At 40.5% G+C, this 17449-nt stretch overlaps 2 protein-coding genes across 5 annotated transcripts; both read right to left on the bottom strand.

Annotated features, from left to right (window-relative positions):
• Positions 1 to 1613: 1613 nt before the first annotated feature.
• Positions 1614 to 8916, bottom strand: LOC129761990 (uncharacterized). The gene is made up of 5 exons (XM_055759908.1): positions 3507 to 8916; positions 3273 to 3446; positions 2046 to 3106; positions 1822 to 1986; positions 1614 to 1752 (listed from the first exon to the last, which is right to left on the bottom strand). Exons 1-5 carry the CDS (start codon positions 3531 to 3533, stop codon positions 1632 to 1634), a joined length of 1548 nt encoding a protein of 515 aa, XP_055615883.1. The 5' UTR covers positions 3534 to 8916; the 3' UTR covers positions 1614 to 1631.
• Positions 8917 to 9055: 139 nt separating this feature from the next.
• On the bottom strand, positions 9056 to 14579 carry LOC129761992 (phosphopantothenate--cysteine ligase). Of its 4 annotated transcripts, none has more exons than XM_055759914.1 (4): positions 14281 to 14579; positions 14053 to 14227; positions 13290 to 13518; positions 9056 to 13228 (listed from the first exon to the last, which is right to left on the bottom strand). In XM_055759914.1, the coding sequence occupies exons 2-4, from the start codon at positions 14185 to 14187 to the stop codon at positions 12615 to 12617; spliced, it is 978 nt and encodes a 325-aa protein (XP_055615889.1). In that variant the 5' UTR covers positions 14188 to 14227; positions 14281 to 14579; the 3' UTR covers positions 9056 to 12614. The 4 variants fall into 4 exon arrangements, with proteins under 4 accessions (XP_055615889.1, XP_055615887.1, XP_055615888.1 ...); XM_055759912.1 differs by having other exon boundaries at positions 14284 to 14579; XM_055759913.1 differs by having other exon boundaries at positions 14288 to 14579.
• Between the last annotated feature and the right edge of the window lie 2870 nt (positions 14580 to 17449).

The raw sequence follows: 17449 nt of genomic DNA, 5'->3' as shown, positions 1-17449 counted from the left end.
TCGTAAATTTGGAAAAATGTCGTCGAACGAAAAAGAGCGTCGTGAATTAATCCTGTGCACTCATTTCGAGAATCCGGAGTTGTCACATCGGTACATCGGTAAGATGCTGGGAATCGTCCAATCCACGGTCAGCAGAGTACTAAAACGATACTTCGAGAACCTAACCATCGACCGGAAGGTGAAGAACGGCAAAAATGGATGCTCCGTCAGTGAAAAAGATCACAAGCGCGTAGTTAAGCAGTTTAGACGTGATCCGAGAAGTTCGGTCCGGGATGTCGCCAATAAGCTGAATTTGTCAAGTTCATTCGTCCAGCGGACCAAGCAGCGGGAGGGCCTGCGTACATACAAGGTTCAGAAGGCTCCTAACCGCGACGAAAGGCAAAACATGGTGGGGAAGACGCGAGCCCGGAAGCTGTACACCGAAATGCTGACGAAGCCGCATTGCCTGGTAATGGACGACGAAACCTACGTCAAAGCGGACTTTCGTCAGCTGCCTGTTGTTCTTCTCTGCAGAGGACAAATTCAGCGTTCCGGAGGAGATTCGCAAGCAGAAACTATCCAAGTTTGCCAAAAAGTACATGGTGTGGCAAGCGATCTGCCCTTGCGGAAAGCGGAGCGCCCCCTTCGTGATGACCGGCACGGTAAACGGGCAGGTTTACCTTAAGGAGTGCCGACAGAAGCGCTTACTACCACTATTGAAGCAGCACGAGGGCCTGACCATCTTCTGGCCGGATCTCGCTTCGTGCCACTATTCAAAGGACGTGTTGGAGTGGTACGAAGCCAACGGGGTCACCTTCGTGCCAAAGGAAATGAACCCGCCCAACGCGCCGGAGCTTCACCCAATAGAGAAATATTGGGCGATTATGAAGCAGGCCCTCCGGAAGAACCCAAAAGTTGTCAAATCGGAGGCGGACTTCAAGAGAAAATGGATTTCTGTTTAAAAAAAAACTACAACCTGACGTTGTACAGAACCTTATGGACGGGGTAAAGAGGAAGGTGCGAGCATACGGGCTTGGGCTCGAAGTATGAATAAAAAGAAAATGCCAAAAGTTGTTTAATAGTTTTTATTTTACTGTCTAAAATTTTCAAAAGGATCGGTCTACTGGGCGAATTTCTACAGCGTTTTTTCCGTGATGCAATTTGATGTGACACACCCTTTATTTCTAATAAGAATTTTTGTTTTTTTTATAGGGTTCGATTTTCAGACCTCGTCGACCCCCAAAAACATTTTTCGTTTGTGTCGACCCCAGGGAAACCGAAATCGATCTTATCTGTTAAAAAGAGTCAAACATTTGACTTCGGCCAAACAGTGTATGAGCACCTTAATGGGTGTTAGTTCTAACACACATACTGTCTCGTACGCTCTCGCCGTCAAACAGCATGACGTCACGTATTCATTCATAAACAACGGTGAGATGAATGCGCAAAAAAGAATGAATGAAGCTCTCAAATAATTCTATCGGTGTCGTGAGAGAGGGAAAATCTTATCGTTGAATGAAATGTTGGACATAAACACGTGGCCGATGGAAACGCCTAGTCGTTAGCAAAGGTTGGAAAAAAAACGTTACGAATCGATGTACAATAAATATATAATTTAATAATTGTTCCATTCTTCCATTTTCTAATTGTCATCAAACATCTTTGAGAATTCGCTTCAGATTGGCTTTACAGTTGCTATCCATATCCTTGTAAAAATATTCGTTGAAGAACTTGTGCTTCCGCAGCATCCTATAGAGGCGTTCGCCATATTTTCTGTTGCACAGAAGAAGAAAATAAAATGAACTTCAAGAAATATTCTGAACACTGCCAGCATTCAGTTACCTGGTTTCCAGATTCTTGTCTGTGAGGAATATAGCAAGAATAACGAGAATCGCCTTTCTTGTTCTTGGATTCGCACTAGTCCCCAGAATCGGATCCAATCCTGATAGAGCACATATGCAAACGAGCAGTCTTGCTGTTGCTGTCCTTACCAGTGGATTCTTATGACTAGCGCAATCGAAAATGAATAAAGTCTAAAACCGGTTTAACGGGCCATTCGAACTTACCTGGGACCCTTGGCGGACAAGGCTCTCACCGTGTGCGATATTGGAATGTATGTTACCAGTTTGTCTAATGCAACGTTGGCATCCTTCTGGATGAACCGGTTCAGATCAGCCGTTTTACACAACAGAATGTCTACGATTTCGTCAAATTCTGGCCGTTTGGTGGACTTTGCCTCTCGGAATAGCTCTCCGGTAGCCTGACAAGCCGATCGGCACAGTGAAGATCGTGGACTCTTCAAGAAGTCGATCATTTTTCTGTTGATAATGGTCATGTGCTTCTCATACTTCTTCCAATTCACCTGACCGGCGACCTCCATCAACTCATAGATGCCATGTAGGTTGACCTCCCATATGTTATCTTGCATTTTGTCGATAATTTTGTTCAACTGGATGGACCCGTATATTGAACAGTCGTCATCTATTGAGTCGTTAGACGGACTGCTCGTGCTCTCCGTGGTTGTGTTGCATGTGTCATCTTGGTAACAATCCTTGGTGGTGTTCACTTCCAAAACGACACCATCCATTTTTGATGCGGGATATTTGGTTTTCCTCTTCGGTGAGCGTAGAACAGTCGAGTAGTAATCTCTGGATCTGGCGTTCCGCGTATACTTCCGCTTTGAACCGGGCCTTTTCTTCTTCTGAATGAAATATGGTGTTGCTTGAGTGACCACCGAGCGATGACTTTTTGGTTTGATCAACACCATTTCTACAGGTTTCGCACCGCGTCCAAGGTGATAATCATTCTTGTCTGTGGTATCCATGACCGTGTAGGATACATTGCAACGGTTGCGAAAAATGTTCGTATCATTCGACTGCAGCTGCGGTTCTGAATCGCTATCAGGACAAGGTGAGTCGGCATGGGTTGACAGAAAGCTCCGCATTTCGTTGCCTCGCTTTTGGGTCTCGTAAATCTCCATGATGGTTTTGCTGGTTTGGCTGTACATGTTGCGGGGTGCCAGCGGACGGCGCGTACCACCGGGGTACGAGTCTTTGTTCGTGATGAAGTTGTTAGGGAAACGGAACGTTTGCTTTACGTTCACGATCTGGGGATTTTTCTTCTGCGGCTGAAAGGAGGAATTTGGGAAATATTGTGAAGTGTAAAATCGAAAAGTTACGAGAAGTCAGAGAACCAGATTATAACGAGAACATAAACACTGATAAAATTGCGGAAAACGATAGAAGGTATCGCCATTGCATGCATCAACACCATTTTCGATGCCGAAAACTCACCCTAATTGATATAGGCTTCAGTTGTACCACGTTGAGATCGCGGATAGCTGCAGAGCTAGCTACTAAGGCACCCGACAGCCCTGCTTCAGTTTGTGAAGACTCGTTACTCGGTACTTCCACTGTATACAGCTCGTGCAGCGAGAAGTCTTCCTTCAGCTCCTTGATGTCACTATTCTAACAAGTAGAGATTCAGCAAACCAATCTGACAAAACCAACAGAGGGAAACCTACTCACCAAAATATTCTGCAGAAAGTCGTTCATTTTACGCAAACTACAGACGATTGGTAGAAAAATCCACCCCACTGAATTTGGCGCAAGAAATGCAATTTTTAAATACCGGCCTGGGCTAGAGGGAGCCAATTTTGATAGCAAGTCTTCGATGGAATTTTTGACAGTGAATTCGAGGGCTTCGAAGCCTGCTTGTGTTCGGCGAAAGAAAACCAGAATTTATCCTCAACTGGATTGCATATGTCTATATATTTCCACTCGCATCTATTTGCCATTTTCCATTTTTCATTTCCGGTCATGTTTAAAGCATCCCATCCCGCCAAAGAGGGGTGAACATTGTTTATAATAATCTATTCGCCCCGTACTGTTCTCGATTGTGTTTGTTTATGTTTTCTGTTTCCTAAAATGGTATCTAAAGCGTACATCTACACCTTTATGGGTGACAGTTTACTCATGATTATCGACACTAGGTTTTATTAGTTCAGTTGTAGTTAGTTTCAATTTTAGTGTTTTTTTTTGTTATCTACCGGGTTATAATTACACTCACACTATAGATGCGGAATTTTTCTGTCTCCTGTGTGGTGACTTTCGATCTTTCACGTGAATTGGGATGATCCTCTAGAAGACTTTCCCAACGTTTCTCATTTCGATTTTAATCTTTCGGTTGTGTAGATTTATTGTTTAGCTTCATCAAAAATATTTGCATTTCTTGCCACCCTTCCTTACTTATTTTTTTTGTTGGTAGGTTGGTTCCATAATTCCCCACAATTGTTTGCCCGTGCCCCAAAAGTATTCCTGCATCTATTCGAAAGCCTTAGTTTTTTTCTAATTTATATATCATTTTTATTCTCTGGTGTATAGGACCGTCTTGTAACAGTTGTATTTATTCCTCTCTTTCTAAATGGTCGTCACAAATATAATCGGTTATTGTTTTCTACTCTAGCGCTTCCGCTTCTACAGATTTGATTCTTGTTGTTAGTGTTTATGAACGCTATTCTATCAACTGGTTGTTCATTGGGTTTCCGGAAGTAGGAGCTGCATCAAAAATCCTCTATCATTGTTGTATGTTTGTCAGCGTTGTTCGAGTCGATCATCCCCGTGGGAGTAACACCGTTATAACAACTTGGTCGAATATGATATGTAACCGAAACAGGAATGTTCCCTTTTTGTCTCATCCGAATAGGTTGTGCCGATCGAAAGAATATTATAAAAATCTAGAATTAAGCTTTCTTTCTTGCATTACTCGTCTCTAGCGCAATATTTCCTCTGACTGGTTACGGGTAAATGATTATCTATTCCGGCAGACTCAGTTGGGTGGGATTTTGGTTTTGGTGGATAATCGTAGTAGGTTCCCTAAAATCATCTAATCTCTCGCGATTATAAACAGTTTACACATCAATTCTACATTGCATCGAAAAATTTTCACTACCCTAATCATTTTTTTTTTCTAGGCGACAATAAAATCGGCTACAGTTGCTCTGAATTAAAGCAAATCATTGCATTACTATCGCTCCGGTGGAATGACTAACTCTCTTAGATTTAACCAATATATTTTACACACAGTAATGTTCGCTAGGAACGATATTTTCAATCTATCGTTTATTGTTGTTTGCACAAAGATACCCACTAATGAGAATTACGGAACTCTGCTGCGCAACGCAGCAGCAGAGTTCTTTCCTTCTTGAATCTTCCTGTGACTCTGTAGAAGACTTTCTCGTTAAATTTGTTGTTTACTTTGTTTTGCTATGGGAAATCATGCTTCTTTTATGTTATATTTTGTTACCTCTTACTCCCACCCTGGTAAAGCCGGAATGCCCGGAATGGGCACCTAATGACATGGAACTGGATTGGAATAAAAACAAAAACCCAAGCCTCGAGAAAGAAAATGCTATAGAAATCATCAAACTCAAAACTGATGGTAACAACGAAGACCAAGACCGAGTAAGCACCAAGGAGAACAGCTTAGTTTGGCACTAAAGGGTGTATCGAAAATAAGCTATAAACATTTTAAGTGCAAGCGAAGGCAGTTGTGCTCACCTGTGTTTAGTATCTTGATCTGTCAAGAATCCACCGAGGGTTTGTTTACGCGTGGGTTTTTCATTCCTTCCGAAATGTCGCGTATCAAAAAGAAGACTAAAGTACAAGTCTTGGACACATGGATGCTATAGAAGGATATTACAATGAATAAAGTGGCAAAACGGTTCGGTATTCATTCGGCAAGTGTTCATTCGATGATTTATCAGAAAAGAGGAAGATAATCTGAACCGGAAAGTGATCATCATTCGGAATAAATCGATTTCAATACGTGATTTGGTGAAAAAAGCTGGGACGACGGTCGGAATGGTGCACCGGATTAAAAACCGGAACAACCTGAAACCATAGAAGGAGCAAAAACTATCAAAACAAAGTGCTGAACAAAAACCACGAGCGAAAACCAGAGCCCGGAGGGTGTATCATCGAATTTTGCACCACTGCTGAGGATGTAAGTGACCATAAGAAGTCAATTGAGGTGGAAAAAATTGGACAGAAAGATCGATCTACTGTACAAACCCCAATGAAAGACGGTAAGTCGAAGATCAGAGCATATTTCCAAAATTCATTTTTCACACACTGTAAGAAGAGTGTTCATAAAACATAGCCGAACGATCTCCTTGTTTGATTGATCAATAAAAAAGGGTTTTGAGGATTAAAAATGTGTTTACAGCTTATTTTCGACAAACTTCTTATGCACTACAAGACTTATTTCAACACTAAACTTCAGATGAAGAGCTACAGTCTGGGAGTCTTCGACCCAGGGCGCGATATCACCATTAGTTACCCTTAAGGCCTCTCTTGAGTAGAGGAAGAAAAAGCAATGTGAAAGGTATGTAGAATGCGGAGGGTATGGAATTGGTTCAAACTTCAGTAGCCTCTTCAGTTGTACGCAAAGTGTGTGGATGAGCGCTGTCGTGTTGCAAGATTACTGGCGCCAGGGTTCCTTTAACACGACAAACTCGACGTCAGAGGTGTTTCAAAGCCTCTATATACTGACCGAAAATTACCATTCACCCCTGGTTCCAGATAATCTGGCACTTCATCGACGAGAATCCCGAAACACAGTCGAATGTTCTTTTTCGCGGCCGGTTGTGTCTCCTTCGTCACAGTGGCGCTTAAAAAATTGTCCACAGCTCTCCAATCGACACTCGTCGATTCTTGTCTGTCAGAAGGTGTGGTATCCATCGTGCATAGATTTTACGGTATTCCAATTGTTCAATAATGAAGTCAACATGTTCTTCGGGTATTCCATTTTGGTCTGCGATACGCTGCTGAGTGGTTTTTATTACATACATTGTTTCTGAGGGGGAAGATAATAAACTAACGAATAGAGATACGTATTGTTGAAGTGATTATTTTTGCCTTCTGAACCTCTTATTATATTTCAATGAATATAGAAATAAACCTGGTAGCTTTCTCGAGTAAATAAGAAACGTGTTCCAGTTCGAAATCCTCTTTCGGTTTCAGTTTTAGAACATTTAAAATGTTCTACGTGAAAAAAAAAGTAATACAGTGTTGCTTCGATTTTGTTACTGGTCGTTAAATCACTGTTCGCCAAATTCACGCTCAATTCAGTGTCACGTTTATCGTTTCGATTTTATCACGCTTTTCCCAAAACGTTATAGATCCAGCATTAACACTCCTAATTGCTTTAAACAAATTTATATTGTGTTTTCTCTTAAATATTTCAATGTCAAATTCTATAAAATATAATTTTTGAATAGGTACATTGCAAAGAACTGTAAACTGAGCGCTAAAGTGCATTGATTTTTTTGTTACTCTCTTGATGTTCAAAAAGCCATCATTAGCTAGAAAATTTAAAAAAAATGTGTTTTCGTTCAAAATAAAATAGACACATGATGTTTAAAATTCAAGAAGAGATTCACTATTCGAAAAGTAAACCTTTGTAGACTTTCAGCAGAGGCAGAGGCAGAGGAAGACTTTAAGTTGAGCTTTTTCTCTAGAGTGAAGGAAAAACAGCTGACACTACATCAAGTTTACAATTGTGATATGTCCGGTTTGCTCTTCAAGATGCTTCCAAGGGATACCCTTGTTCACGTTCACACACTATCGATCTTGCGTGCTTATGCGTAGTTTGTGAAAGGTGCGGAAAATCGTTATGGAGAAAAGCATTATGATTAAGTAAATTTGTGCACACTTCTTTTTTCTGTTTAATGTTTTAAATGAGAATAAAACTTATTCGAATTATTGAAACAACTTGTTTTGCGACAAAAAATCCCAGCTCTAATGACATGAAGGATAAATATTAGGTTGGGGAAAAATTATAATTTTTTTTTGGGTAAATTCAAAATGTTGTGTGAGATCTTTAGGATTGGCCGATTCGGGTCAAATATGTCAAAGTGATTTTCCATATGTTATACATATCCTATTAGGTGTTGTTGGTTCAATTGAAATTCGCATTGAAGCATATAGTATTGTGCTCCGTTGGTGGCAATGGGTTGAATAAACACACTTAAAAGTAAAAATTATGAAAGAAAATTATATTTTCTATTTCAAATACGAAAAGTCCCGGGATTTTAGCTTATGTGTGAAGTTTCGCGAAATTCGTTTATTTGTTCACAAACTACAGTTGTTTAAGTGTCACTACTTGAGCATTTGTATAGAAAACGGGAAAAGAAGAATATCGCATTTTGATCAAACATTGTTTTTCAATGGGAAAAACTCTTGAACAATCAACGCAGTGGTTGACGAAATTTGTTTCTACTTCTGCTCCTTCGAGAACAACAGTTTTTCGTTAGTTTAGTGAATTTAGAAGCACCGCAGATGCATCTCGCTCTGGAAGGCCAAAAGAGGCTACGAATCCAAAAATCGTAAAACGAGTGCAACGACTCGTTTTGAACGATCGTAAAGTGGAGTTACGCGAGTTAGCTGAGGCCGTAGGCATTTCAAAAAAGCCTTTTTCCGGCCCCAATGGGTAATATCGGGGACATACAAAGGGGGCAACTTTTGTTAACACTTTGCGGATTGCTGAAGAGTTTTCTCGTGTTTCACGTTCCGTCTGTTACGGATGGATTACGAAATAACCTGTGTTTTCTACACTTAAAGGTTATATTCTTGGTTTACCAAGAATCTAACAAGACCTACCGATGGGTCGCCTTCGTCTTATCTACATCGAAGCAAACGATCGCATTCGTGGAATCCGAACAAATAAAGCGTTCAAGTTTGCCCCAAAACGTGCGGTTCTTAATGTTTAAATATATTGTTTTATTTTCTTCTTCTCTTGATGCGGGCTGAATGGAAGCGCAGCAAGAAAAATTCGGGGCTCAAGGTGTTAAACAATTGCTTGTACTTTTTTTATTCAAAATTTGTAAAAACTGAATGATCTATCTAAATAATTCCAACCACCAACAAGCTGAAAGATACGTCTAAATGAACACAGGCTCTCGCAAACAAAAAGCAGTTTATATGTTTTGCTTTTTTATTCGGATATCACTTTAGAAGCCACCGTATTTTGAAAATAACTTTTAATTTTTTTGTAAATGATTTGATGGCCCTGAAAAGCGCAAATAGATTTCGTATCGTTCTCACGATGCCGAAAGTTTTGTCCTCATGTTGCAGAAGCACTTTTCTCGCCTGTGATTGAATGCAGTCACATGCACTGTTGTGCTGGATCCATCCACGAAAGCGACGGATAACGGTTGTCCATTTGATGAAAACGCGGTGGTTGTTGCTGCTGATATTCGTGGAACAATGACCTTGAAGTCCTCACAAACTGCAGACTTTTTATCGTCGAATAGTTTGATCGGCTTCTTGATCAGTACGGAGAGATATCCATACGTGCACGCATTGGGCAAAGTACGTAGAATAGAAGGTAAGGGATATTTCCTGTGTATACACACAGAGAGCGCATGTGTTACACACTTATCGATTTCATACTGAACAGTTTTTGTTTACTTCAGCAAAATGTTGAAGTACCACGTCCCGCGATGCCGGAACAGAATAATTTCGAATGAGATAAACTAATCGGAGATGTTTTCAGCTATCCCATGCATGCGCTCTTTGGATCGGGAACCGGAACGACACTCCTTTCGATAAAACCTTTACACACATTTGTTTGTCGGTTTTGCATTTTTTTTATAGTACAGGTGCGATAATTCTACTGTTTTAATTTTTAAAATAATTAAGTAAACTGCTATTTCATCATTTCGAAACATATTTTGAGACAGTTCTTGTGTTATAATTTAAAAATTTTAAAATGTATAAATTTATATGGATTCGGTCGAAGGTTTATTACAATTTTTGCTTTTTTTCTTTGCCTACCACTACTTGAACAAAGCAGGGAGAAGACTACCTTCCTATTCTACGTACTTTGCACATTGGGTCGGTTTTAACTAATGTTCAAACCGTACAACACTACCGGCCGATGAAATGTCTGCAGTCTGCGGAGTCTCTTAGAGTATGAGCACCACACAATTAAAACTCGTTGCCCGCTTTCGCCGTTGCCATCGATACGCTCCTGCCGCTCATGACACTGCTTCAGCCTTTCCTGTCTTTGCTGCCGCTCTATGATAAAACGATTAGCACAACCGTTCTGCTACTTGGTTAGAAAAGAAAGATTTGCGGTAGAATCACAAGTGGGAGTGGCTTACAATATGATTCTTCATTTGTACCCAAATTATATTCCGCTATTACTCTGGTGGCTCGTTTTGGTCGGAGCCATTTGAGGAGCACAAATCGGACCAATCAAAACGAGGCACACAATGCGTTTGGACAATGCTTGACATTTCACTATTATTCAATTGTTTATCTCAAGAAAAATTAAATATTATTCATTGTGATAGACGCGTAGAAATATTTCCTATCAAATGAAGCAAATACCTTGCGATTTATCAAGAAATGCTAGAGAAATAAGCGTTCAGAACTTTTCATTTTTTTCCCACTTGTTCAGTGCCTAGATTTTCATTTTACTCCCCCCCCCCCACATCTTCCGGTTAGACGTAGTCCTACGTTAAAATCTGTCTGGAAGGCTATGGTCATCGTAAGAGAAAATCTATTAAGAGAATCAATCAAAGCAAAAGCAACAATTAGGTAAAAACTACCGAATAATGAATAATAAATAATGAGTCTTGTACAATTGAATTTGTTGTATTTTTCAAAACTGCCTTCTGATTTGGGAATAATCGCATTATTGAAAAAGTATTCATTAGAAAAAGGGAAATTTTTCATGCTATCAAAACTTTTTCCTGTAGTAAAATGACCTACAGGAGTGTTCTTGAAATCAAATGAATGCTGATTGGTAAGGTTGATTGGATTTGCTATTGACTTGGTTAAAAAAAAACACTGTGTTAATCTACAAAATCTTGAAAAATACGGAAGAAAACGATTTTTTTCTTTCCAGTATTGTTATTTACTACGCCTACACAAAAATATAGATCATTCAAGTATTACATCTCAAAACATGAAGCTTTAAAATGATGTATATCCCATCTTCATGCGTTGGTTTGTCACAAAGTTTCAGCGTTTCTAAAATCACTTAAAAACTTCGACATCGCGCTCCGTTTCCATAATTTTTGTTGAGTGTAGAACCAACGACATTGTATTACATACTAGGAATAATATTTAGATACATGGTTTTATTTAAAAATTATTATTGAAGTATTATTTGAATACTAATAACTTTTTTTCCCATGTGACACCGACTATTACCATAATAGTTACACTTATTATGAAACTCCAGGAACACTATTACCATAATGGGTACATGGAAGTGAGTTAATCATCGAAATATCAGTGAGAATCTTCAGAAACAGAGTTCAAACTGCTAGAAAAAGTATACTTTTGCACTAAAATAGAGTATTTATTCGCCAATTTCTGCAAATTGGTGACATGTGTCCTCCATAACTGTTACACATACCATATGTGTTCTATATAATGAAGTAACATGTTTTCTTGGTGAGAAAAATTCATAATTCAGCTCGATTACGATAATTATCCCATATAACATAGGTGAGTTTATTCATCCATATTTCATCCATACAGAATTCAGAAGCCAATTGGTTCAAGGCCACAGAGGGCGAGGTTCATAATTCCTCATTCCCAAGCAAACCATTTGTCATGACAATTGTCATGCGAAAATGCGAAAACAGAATAGAAACTGAGAGAGGTTGGCGTCGACAACATGCCTCATACCGTATGTTTCTATTCTGTTTTCGCATTTACGCATGACAATTGTCATGACAAATGGTTTGCTTGCTCATTCCACTTCGGCATCACCATCTTCCTGCCATCATCATTCGGTTGTAACACTGGTGGAGTTAACATACCCAACAACCAAACAAAACGGCCTTTTTCAGGGCCACCAATCTCATTATCGAAGATGTAATTTTTCAAACATATCAAAAATCAACATGCAACAGATAGCCTAACAGAATCCAACGTCAACTATGTGGTCGTGTTTTGGACACAACCCTTCTGTGATTTTTTTTTCGACCGTGACAAAATCGAAAGAACACTGTAATCGAAATTTCCTTTAAGATTTTGTTTTGCAGATATCCTTAAAATGATATAATGTGTTAATCCCTTAATATCGGAATTCATAGAGATTGAATTGAGTTTGAATATGAAAGCCACTTTTAGGGCATTGATCAGTCAGATCGGACGTTATTCCTCTTATCTACGTTCTTACCCACAGTTAAGGTTCCCTTTGTCCAGAACATGATTATAGATTACTGCCACTCACTACTGCTATCCCTACAGTTACATGAACATCGATATATAGTTATCAAACCAATACGTTGACCTTGCATAATTTGAGCGCCTTGACTTACACACAATCGATACCATTATGTCCTGCGACTGTCCCGCGTTCTGTACACCTATTAAAATCTATATAATTTAACCATTTTTATACCACTCGCGTGATCACGTCTTAACAAACAAAACAATCCAACAACATCCATACGCTCAGTATTTTCTCCCTGGATTCAATATCTTGCAAAAATGCGGCATCGTAACCCGGCAGTCCACTTGGGACTGCTGCTGTTGCTGAAATTGATGTTGCTGCTGCTGCTGTTGCTGTTGGAACTGTTGTCCACTGTGTGCTCTCGGCGAGCGCATGGGTCATTGCTGCTGCTGCTGCTGGTGGTGGAGCTCCTGTTTTTCTCCCTCGTGGACAAATTCCTGGTGCCGATCGACCACATCGGCCACGATCTGCTCCTCGATCTCCTGACCTTTGTGGGCCTGCTCCCTCGACAGCAGCACATCGTACGCCTTGTTGGGCGTAACGAACACCACCCGATTCTTGCGAGTTTGGAGAATGTTGGCAATCACCAGCTTGTGCTTGTACTTGTTCAAACTTTCCCGGGACTTTGCGATGAGCAGGCTTTCGTCCGTTTCCAGCTTGAACGAGACAACGTAGGCCAGTGGGACCCACAGGCTCACCAGCGGGGCCAACATCTTTGGCACCAGCTGCAGCGAAATCGTCGGGGCACCATGACCGGATTGAATTTTATGCGTTGGCATCTCGTCCTGGGGAACGTAAAAATCCGACACGGCGGCAGCGAGATAGAGCACCGCGTTCCGCTCGAAAGCGGCCAAACACTCGCATGCCGCCCGCAGCAGCCACATGTAGTCCATGACGCTGGTGAAGGTTAGGTACAGCATCCGATTAGTTTCCTGTGCATTTTTGTATTTGTCCAAAATGGGGGCGAGAACGTCCACCGAATCGGGTTTCACTGGAAAATAGCGAATTTTGAATGAAGTAAGGCGAAGTTGGTTGCTCGTAGTAAAACTTACCCGTTATCGTTGTGCTCATTCCCTCCTCATGCAACTCCAGCATATCGAGCAGCTGCTGGCCGCTGAAATGCCTCGTGAATGGTTCCAATGATTTTGTGCGATACATAAAGATGACGGCATACCCATGGTCTAGGAAATATTCCGCCGAAGCAGAACCGCGATTTCCCGCGCTGAAGTTATCCACGAATCGAACCGTATTATGTTCCAGAGGAACCGTTGTGCCACCGGACTAAAGAAAAGAGGATAAATGAGCAAATGATCGATGGTTGGCAGGAACAGCTTTATCGGGGCAAATGCATAATCACAATTCACGTGAATGTCGCCATAAACTATCGTTATTTCCCTACGACTCTCCTGGTTCCTTTCGGATGTAATGCCACAGTATAGTGGTGTAATAAAATATTCCTCCAATTAGCATAAAATACAGAAAGCGGACATACATAAACAAGGGAATTGACTGAATTAAGGAAAGGTCACGTCTTGCCGAGACATTCTTCGAAGTCATTCGCAGCAAATGACAACATAAGCAGCTTTACCAGCGAACTTAAATGCAACATTTGATGTATGGTACACCACGCAGTGGCAATGCTGTGCACCGGTAAGCACCTCGACAATAAAACAAACCCATTCCACTCTCACGAGAAGAATACACATTATCGCGTTCAGCCACCCCGCTGGTTCTCACGCCACCGCAAAACCTGACCCCAAGCCAGACCCAACCCCACCCCCCTCCACCACGATGTTCATTATTCAGGTCAATTACCGTAACGAGCACAATGTTGCTCTTGAGTTTGAAGTGCCGATCACAGAATTCCTTCAGCAGGGATCGGTTGTCCTCGAAGCAATTTGGCGGCAGATGGGTCGCGTAGAAGTCCTCCCAGTGCGATGAGTTCATCATTGCTCTTAATCTCAGTAATATACAACAAATACGACGGCGGCTGTAAACGAATAGTGTTGGAATGCTGTGGATACACTGTTTTTTTATTCTCACTACAAACAGTAAATCACTGACGATGGCCGTTCCAGCTGCGAATATAAAACTAGCTGTTCGTAAATCTAATTCATCGAACGTTGTTTCCACTGTTACTGGAAAGCACCATTTCCGACGATTCGCAGCTAAACGTCGAACGCACTAGAAAACACTTGTTGTCAGAACTGTGGTGGAAAATTTCCTTCTGCTAGCCGTCGTAACTTTCACCAACTAGTTGTCATTGCGCTCTGTGCAGCGCATTCGTCAGTGGGAAACAGTAAAACTCTGGAAAAATCGGAAAAATAAACTCATACACAGATCAACATGAGAAATGTCAAAACAAAGCAGCACTTCGTCAGTGACGGAATGCTAGTTGACTGGCAGAGGCGGGATTCAGCTGAGGGATGTCATCAGGGATGCCAGGTGATTTTTTCAAATGTCTTCACATGATACGGAAAAATATCTTCAAATGTCTTCACAATCATGTCGGATGAAACTAAAATTCATAACTTTCTTTTGAAAAAAGCTTAATAGCTTGTTCAATGTTTATTCTAATTGGTATTGGTATAGCCCTTTTTATTAACCCCTTCCCGTATTATTTAATATGTCACTCATCAAGTTACTACACTACACTGCTGAGCGTTTTAGCGCCCTATACTATGCGAGTACACCACGAGTGAGACTCGATATTGTACGAGAAAGGGTTAAACTTTTTTTGAGATTTTGAAGTTTATTTCAATAACCATGAACATAGAATATATTGCGCAACTGCGAACTAAATTTGATGAGTTTAGAAATGATAATTTTCTTTACAAATCGTTGATTGTGTTAATATAGCCCCAGTTCATCCACAAAAACGGAACAGTGGTAACTCAATTTGTTTATTTCAGCTTTGAAGTTTTAGTAACCATAAAACTAATAAGATATAATTTTAGGAAATAATATCTCTCAAAAAACCCACATACGTTATCATACTGAAGGTCTTCACAAATTTCATATTGGGCCTGATTCTCGAATACAGTTCACGGTGGAAACGAAATAAACGGCACGTCATTGAACTACGTTTTACGAGTTAGTGAAGTGTCCAAGATAATAATGAGTTTTCAGGCAGATTGAGCACTTTTCAAATAAAAAATCATTAATGAAAATTAACTTCTTCGTATCAAACTGGTATTCAATGTGAGTGGAAAACTTTGTTTTCTTCATGTGATATAATAATCTCATATAAAAATTTCATCTGAAGATAATTTGATATTATAATGATAAGTTTAGTGGGAAACTAATATCGTATCCAGATGTCGACACCGTACCGTTGTCATCGCGGATACGTTTCATTCCGTTTCCACCGTGAAGTGTATTCGAGAATCAGTCCCATTGTCTTCAAAATGTCTTCACAAATCAAATGTCTTCACAGTAGATCAAATGTCTTCAAAATGAAGACATGTCCTCAAACCAGGCATCCCTGGATGTCATATAGGGATTTGCTTTAGCGGTGGAAATTCAACTGATCTGCTCCTAACCAAAGGGAGCTAAGTAGAAGAAAAAAAATATGTCAAAATTGCCGTTCAGCCGGTCACGTATAGATCAAATTTGTTTACAAACATAGAACGTATCTAAGCAACACAACAACACTAAACATTGACTGCTGTTTCGCCGATATGGTTGGTTGCTGTTAAAAACCGGCAGAAAACAAAGCCATTATGTGTGAAATACAACATCATTCAAATGTCCACCTAGGGCTTCCTCGCACACCTTGATCCGGAACAGGTAATTTTCGATGACTTTTCGGCACATATGGGGCAGTATCTCGGTCATAACTTTACGAATGTTGTCTTTCAAATGTTCAAGAGTTTGCGGAGAGTTGGCATAGACATGGTTATTCGCATAACCCCACAAAAAAAAGTCTAGCGGGTTCAAATCGCATGATCTGGACGGCCAATTGGCATCACCAAAACGCGAAATTATGCGTCCCTCAAATTTCGTTCGAACATGGCCATATTCATGTTCGGTCGTGTTGTGTGACACGTGGCGCCGTCCTGCTGAAACCACATGTCATCCGTATCCATATCTTCAATTTGTGGCAAAAAAAATCGGTTAACATGCGGCCATAGCGCTCACCATTCACATTTACCGTCTCGCCGTCCTTATTTTCAAAGAAATACGGCCCGATGACTCCACCAGACCATAATGCGCACCAAACAGTGACTTTTGGCGGATGCAATGGCCTCTCAACAATCACGTGTAGATTTTCTGAGCCCCATATACGGAAATTTTGGGTGTTCACATAGCCACCGAGCTCGAAATGTGCCTCATCGCTGAATAAAATTTGATGCGAAACTTCCGCATTTTGCTGCTGTTGTTCGTTCACCCAATCGACGTATGCCCGACGCATTCCATGGTCACCACACTCTAATTTTTGTACCAGTTGGACTTTATATGGATTTAGGTGCAAGTCCAAATGCAAAATTCGCCACAATGATGTGTTTGACAAGCCCAATTGCTGAGCACGCCGTGGAATCGAAACATTCGGGTCATCCTCCACACTGGCAGCAACAGCAGCAATATTTTCGGCCGAACGCACATTACGATGATGCACAGGTTTCACAATATCCGCAACGGATCCAGTTTGTTCGAATTTACGCACTACATTAGCGATTGTGTGCTCTGTAGGCCGTCCATGACGACCAAAATCCGTCCGTAATACTCGAAAAACATTTGCCGGTTTTTCATCATTTTTATAGTATAATTTAACAAAATTAACACGTTGTGCGATGCTAAAACGATCCATATTGTAAAATGGCAGACATTCAACTAACGATATGACGCTTTGGTTGACAGCTATGTCAAACGGTTGTCAGCGCAGGACTGCATACTTTCGGAAGCCCGAAATGGAAAACCCTGTATATATAAATATCTAGTGTCACGATGTTCGTGGCCGAACTCCTCCGAAACGGCTCGATCGATTTTAATGAAATTATGCACAAAACGTTTGTTAGTCATGAGCATAGGTCGCAAACTATATCACATACTGCTAGGATAACGATTACCGTATAGTTAATACTGATTAGGGTGACATTATGCAAAAAAAAATCAATTTTTCTGAATAAATAGAATAATTTTTTTGTGTATTTTTTTACAATTTGGTTTCAGAAAAAAACATTAGAATCTAAATTTAAAAAAAAAAAAAAAC

Source organism: Toxorhynchites rutilus, chromosome 1, assembly GCF_029784135.1.
Source record: "Toxorhynchites rutilus septentrionalis strain SRP chromosome 1, ASM2978413v1, whole genome shotgun sequence".
Taxonomy (NCBI): domain Eukaryota; kingdom Metazoa; phylum Arthropoda; class Insecta; order Diptera; family Culicidae; genus Toxorhynchites; species Toxorhynchites rutilus.
The sequence above is the reverse complement of the archived record's forward strand: the minus strand, read 5'-3'. Positions and strand labels throughout refer to the sequence as shown.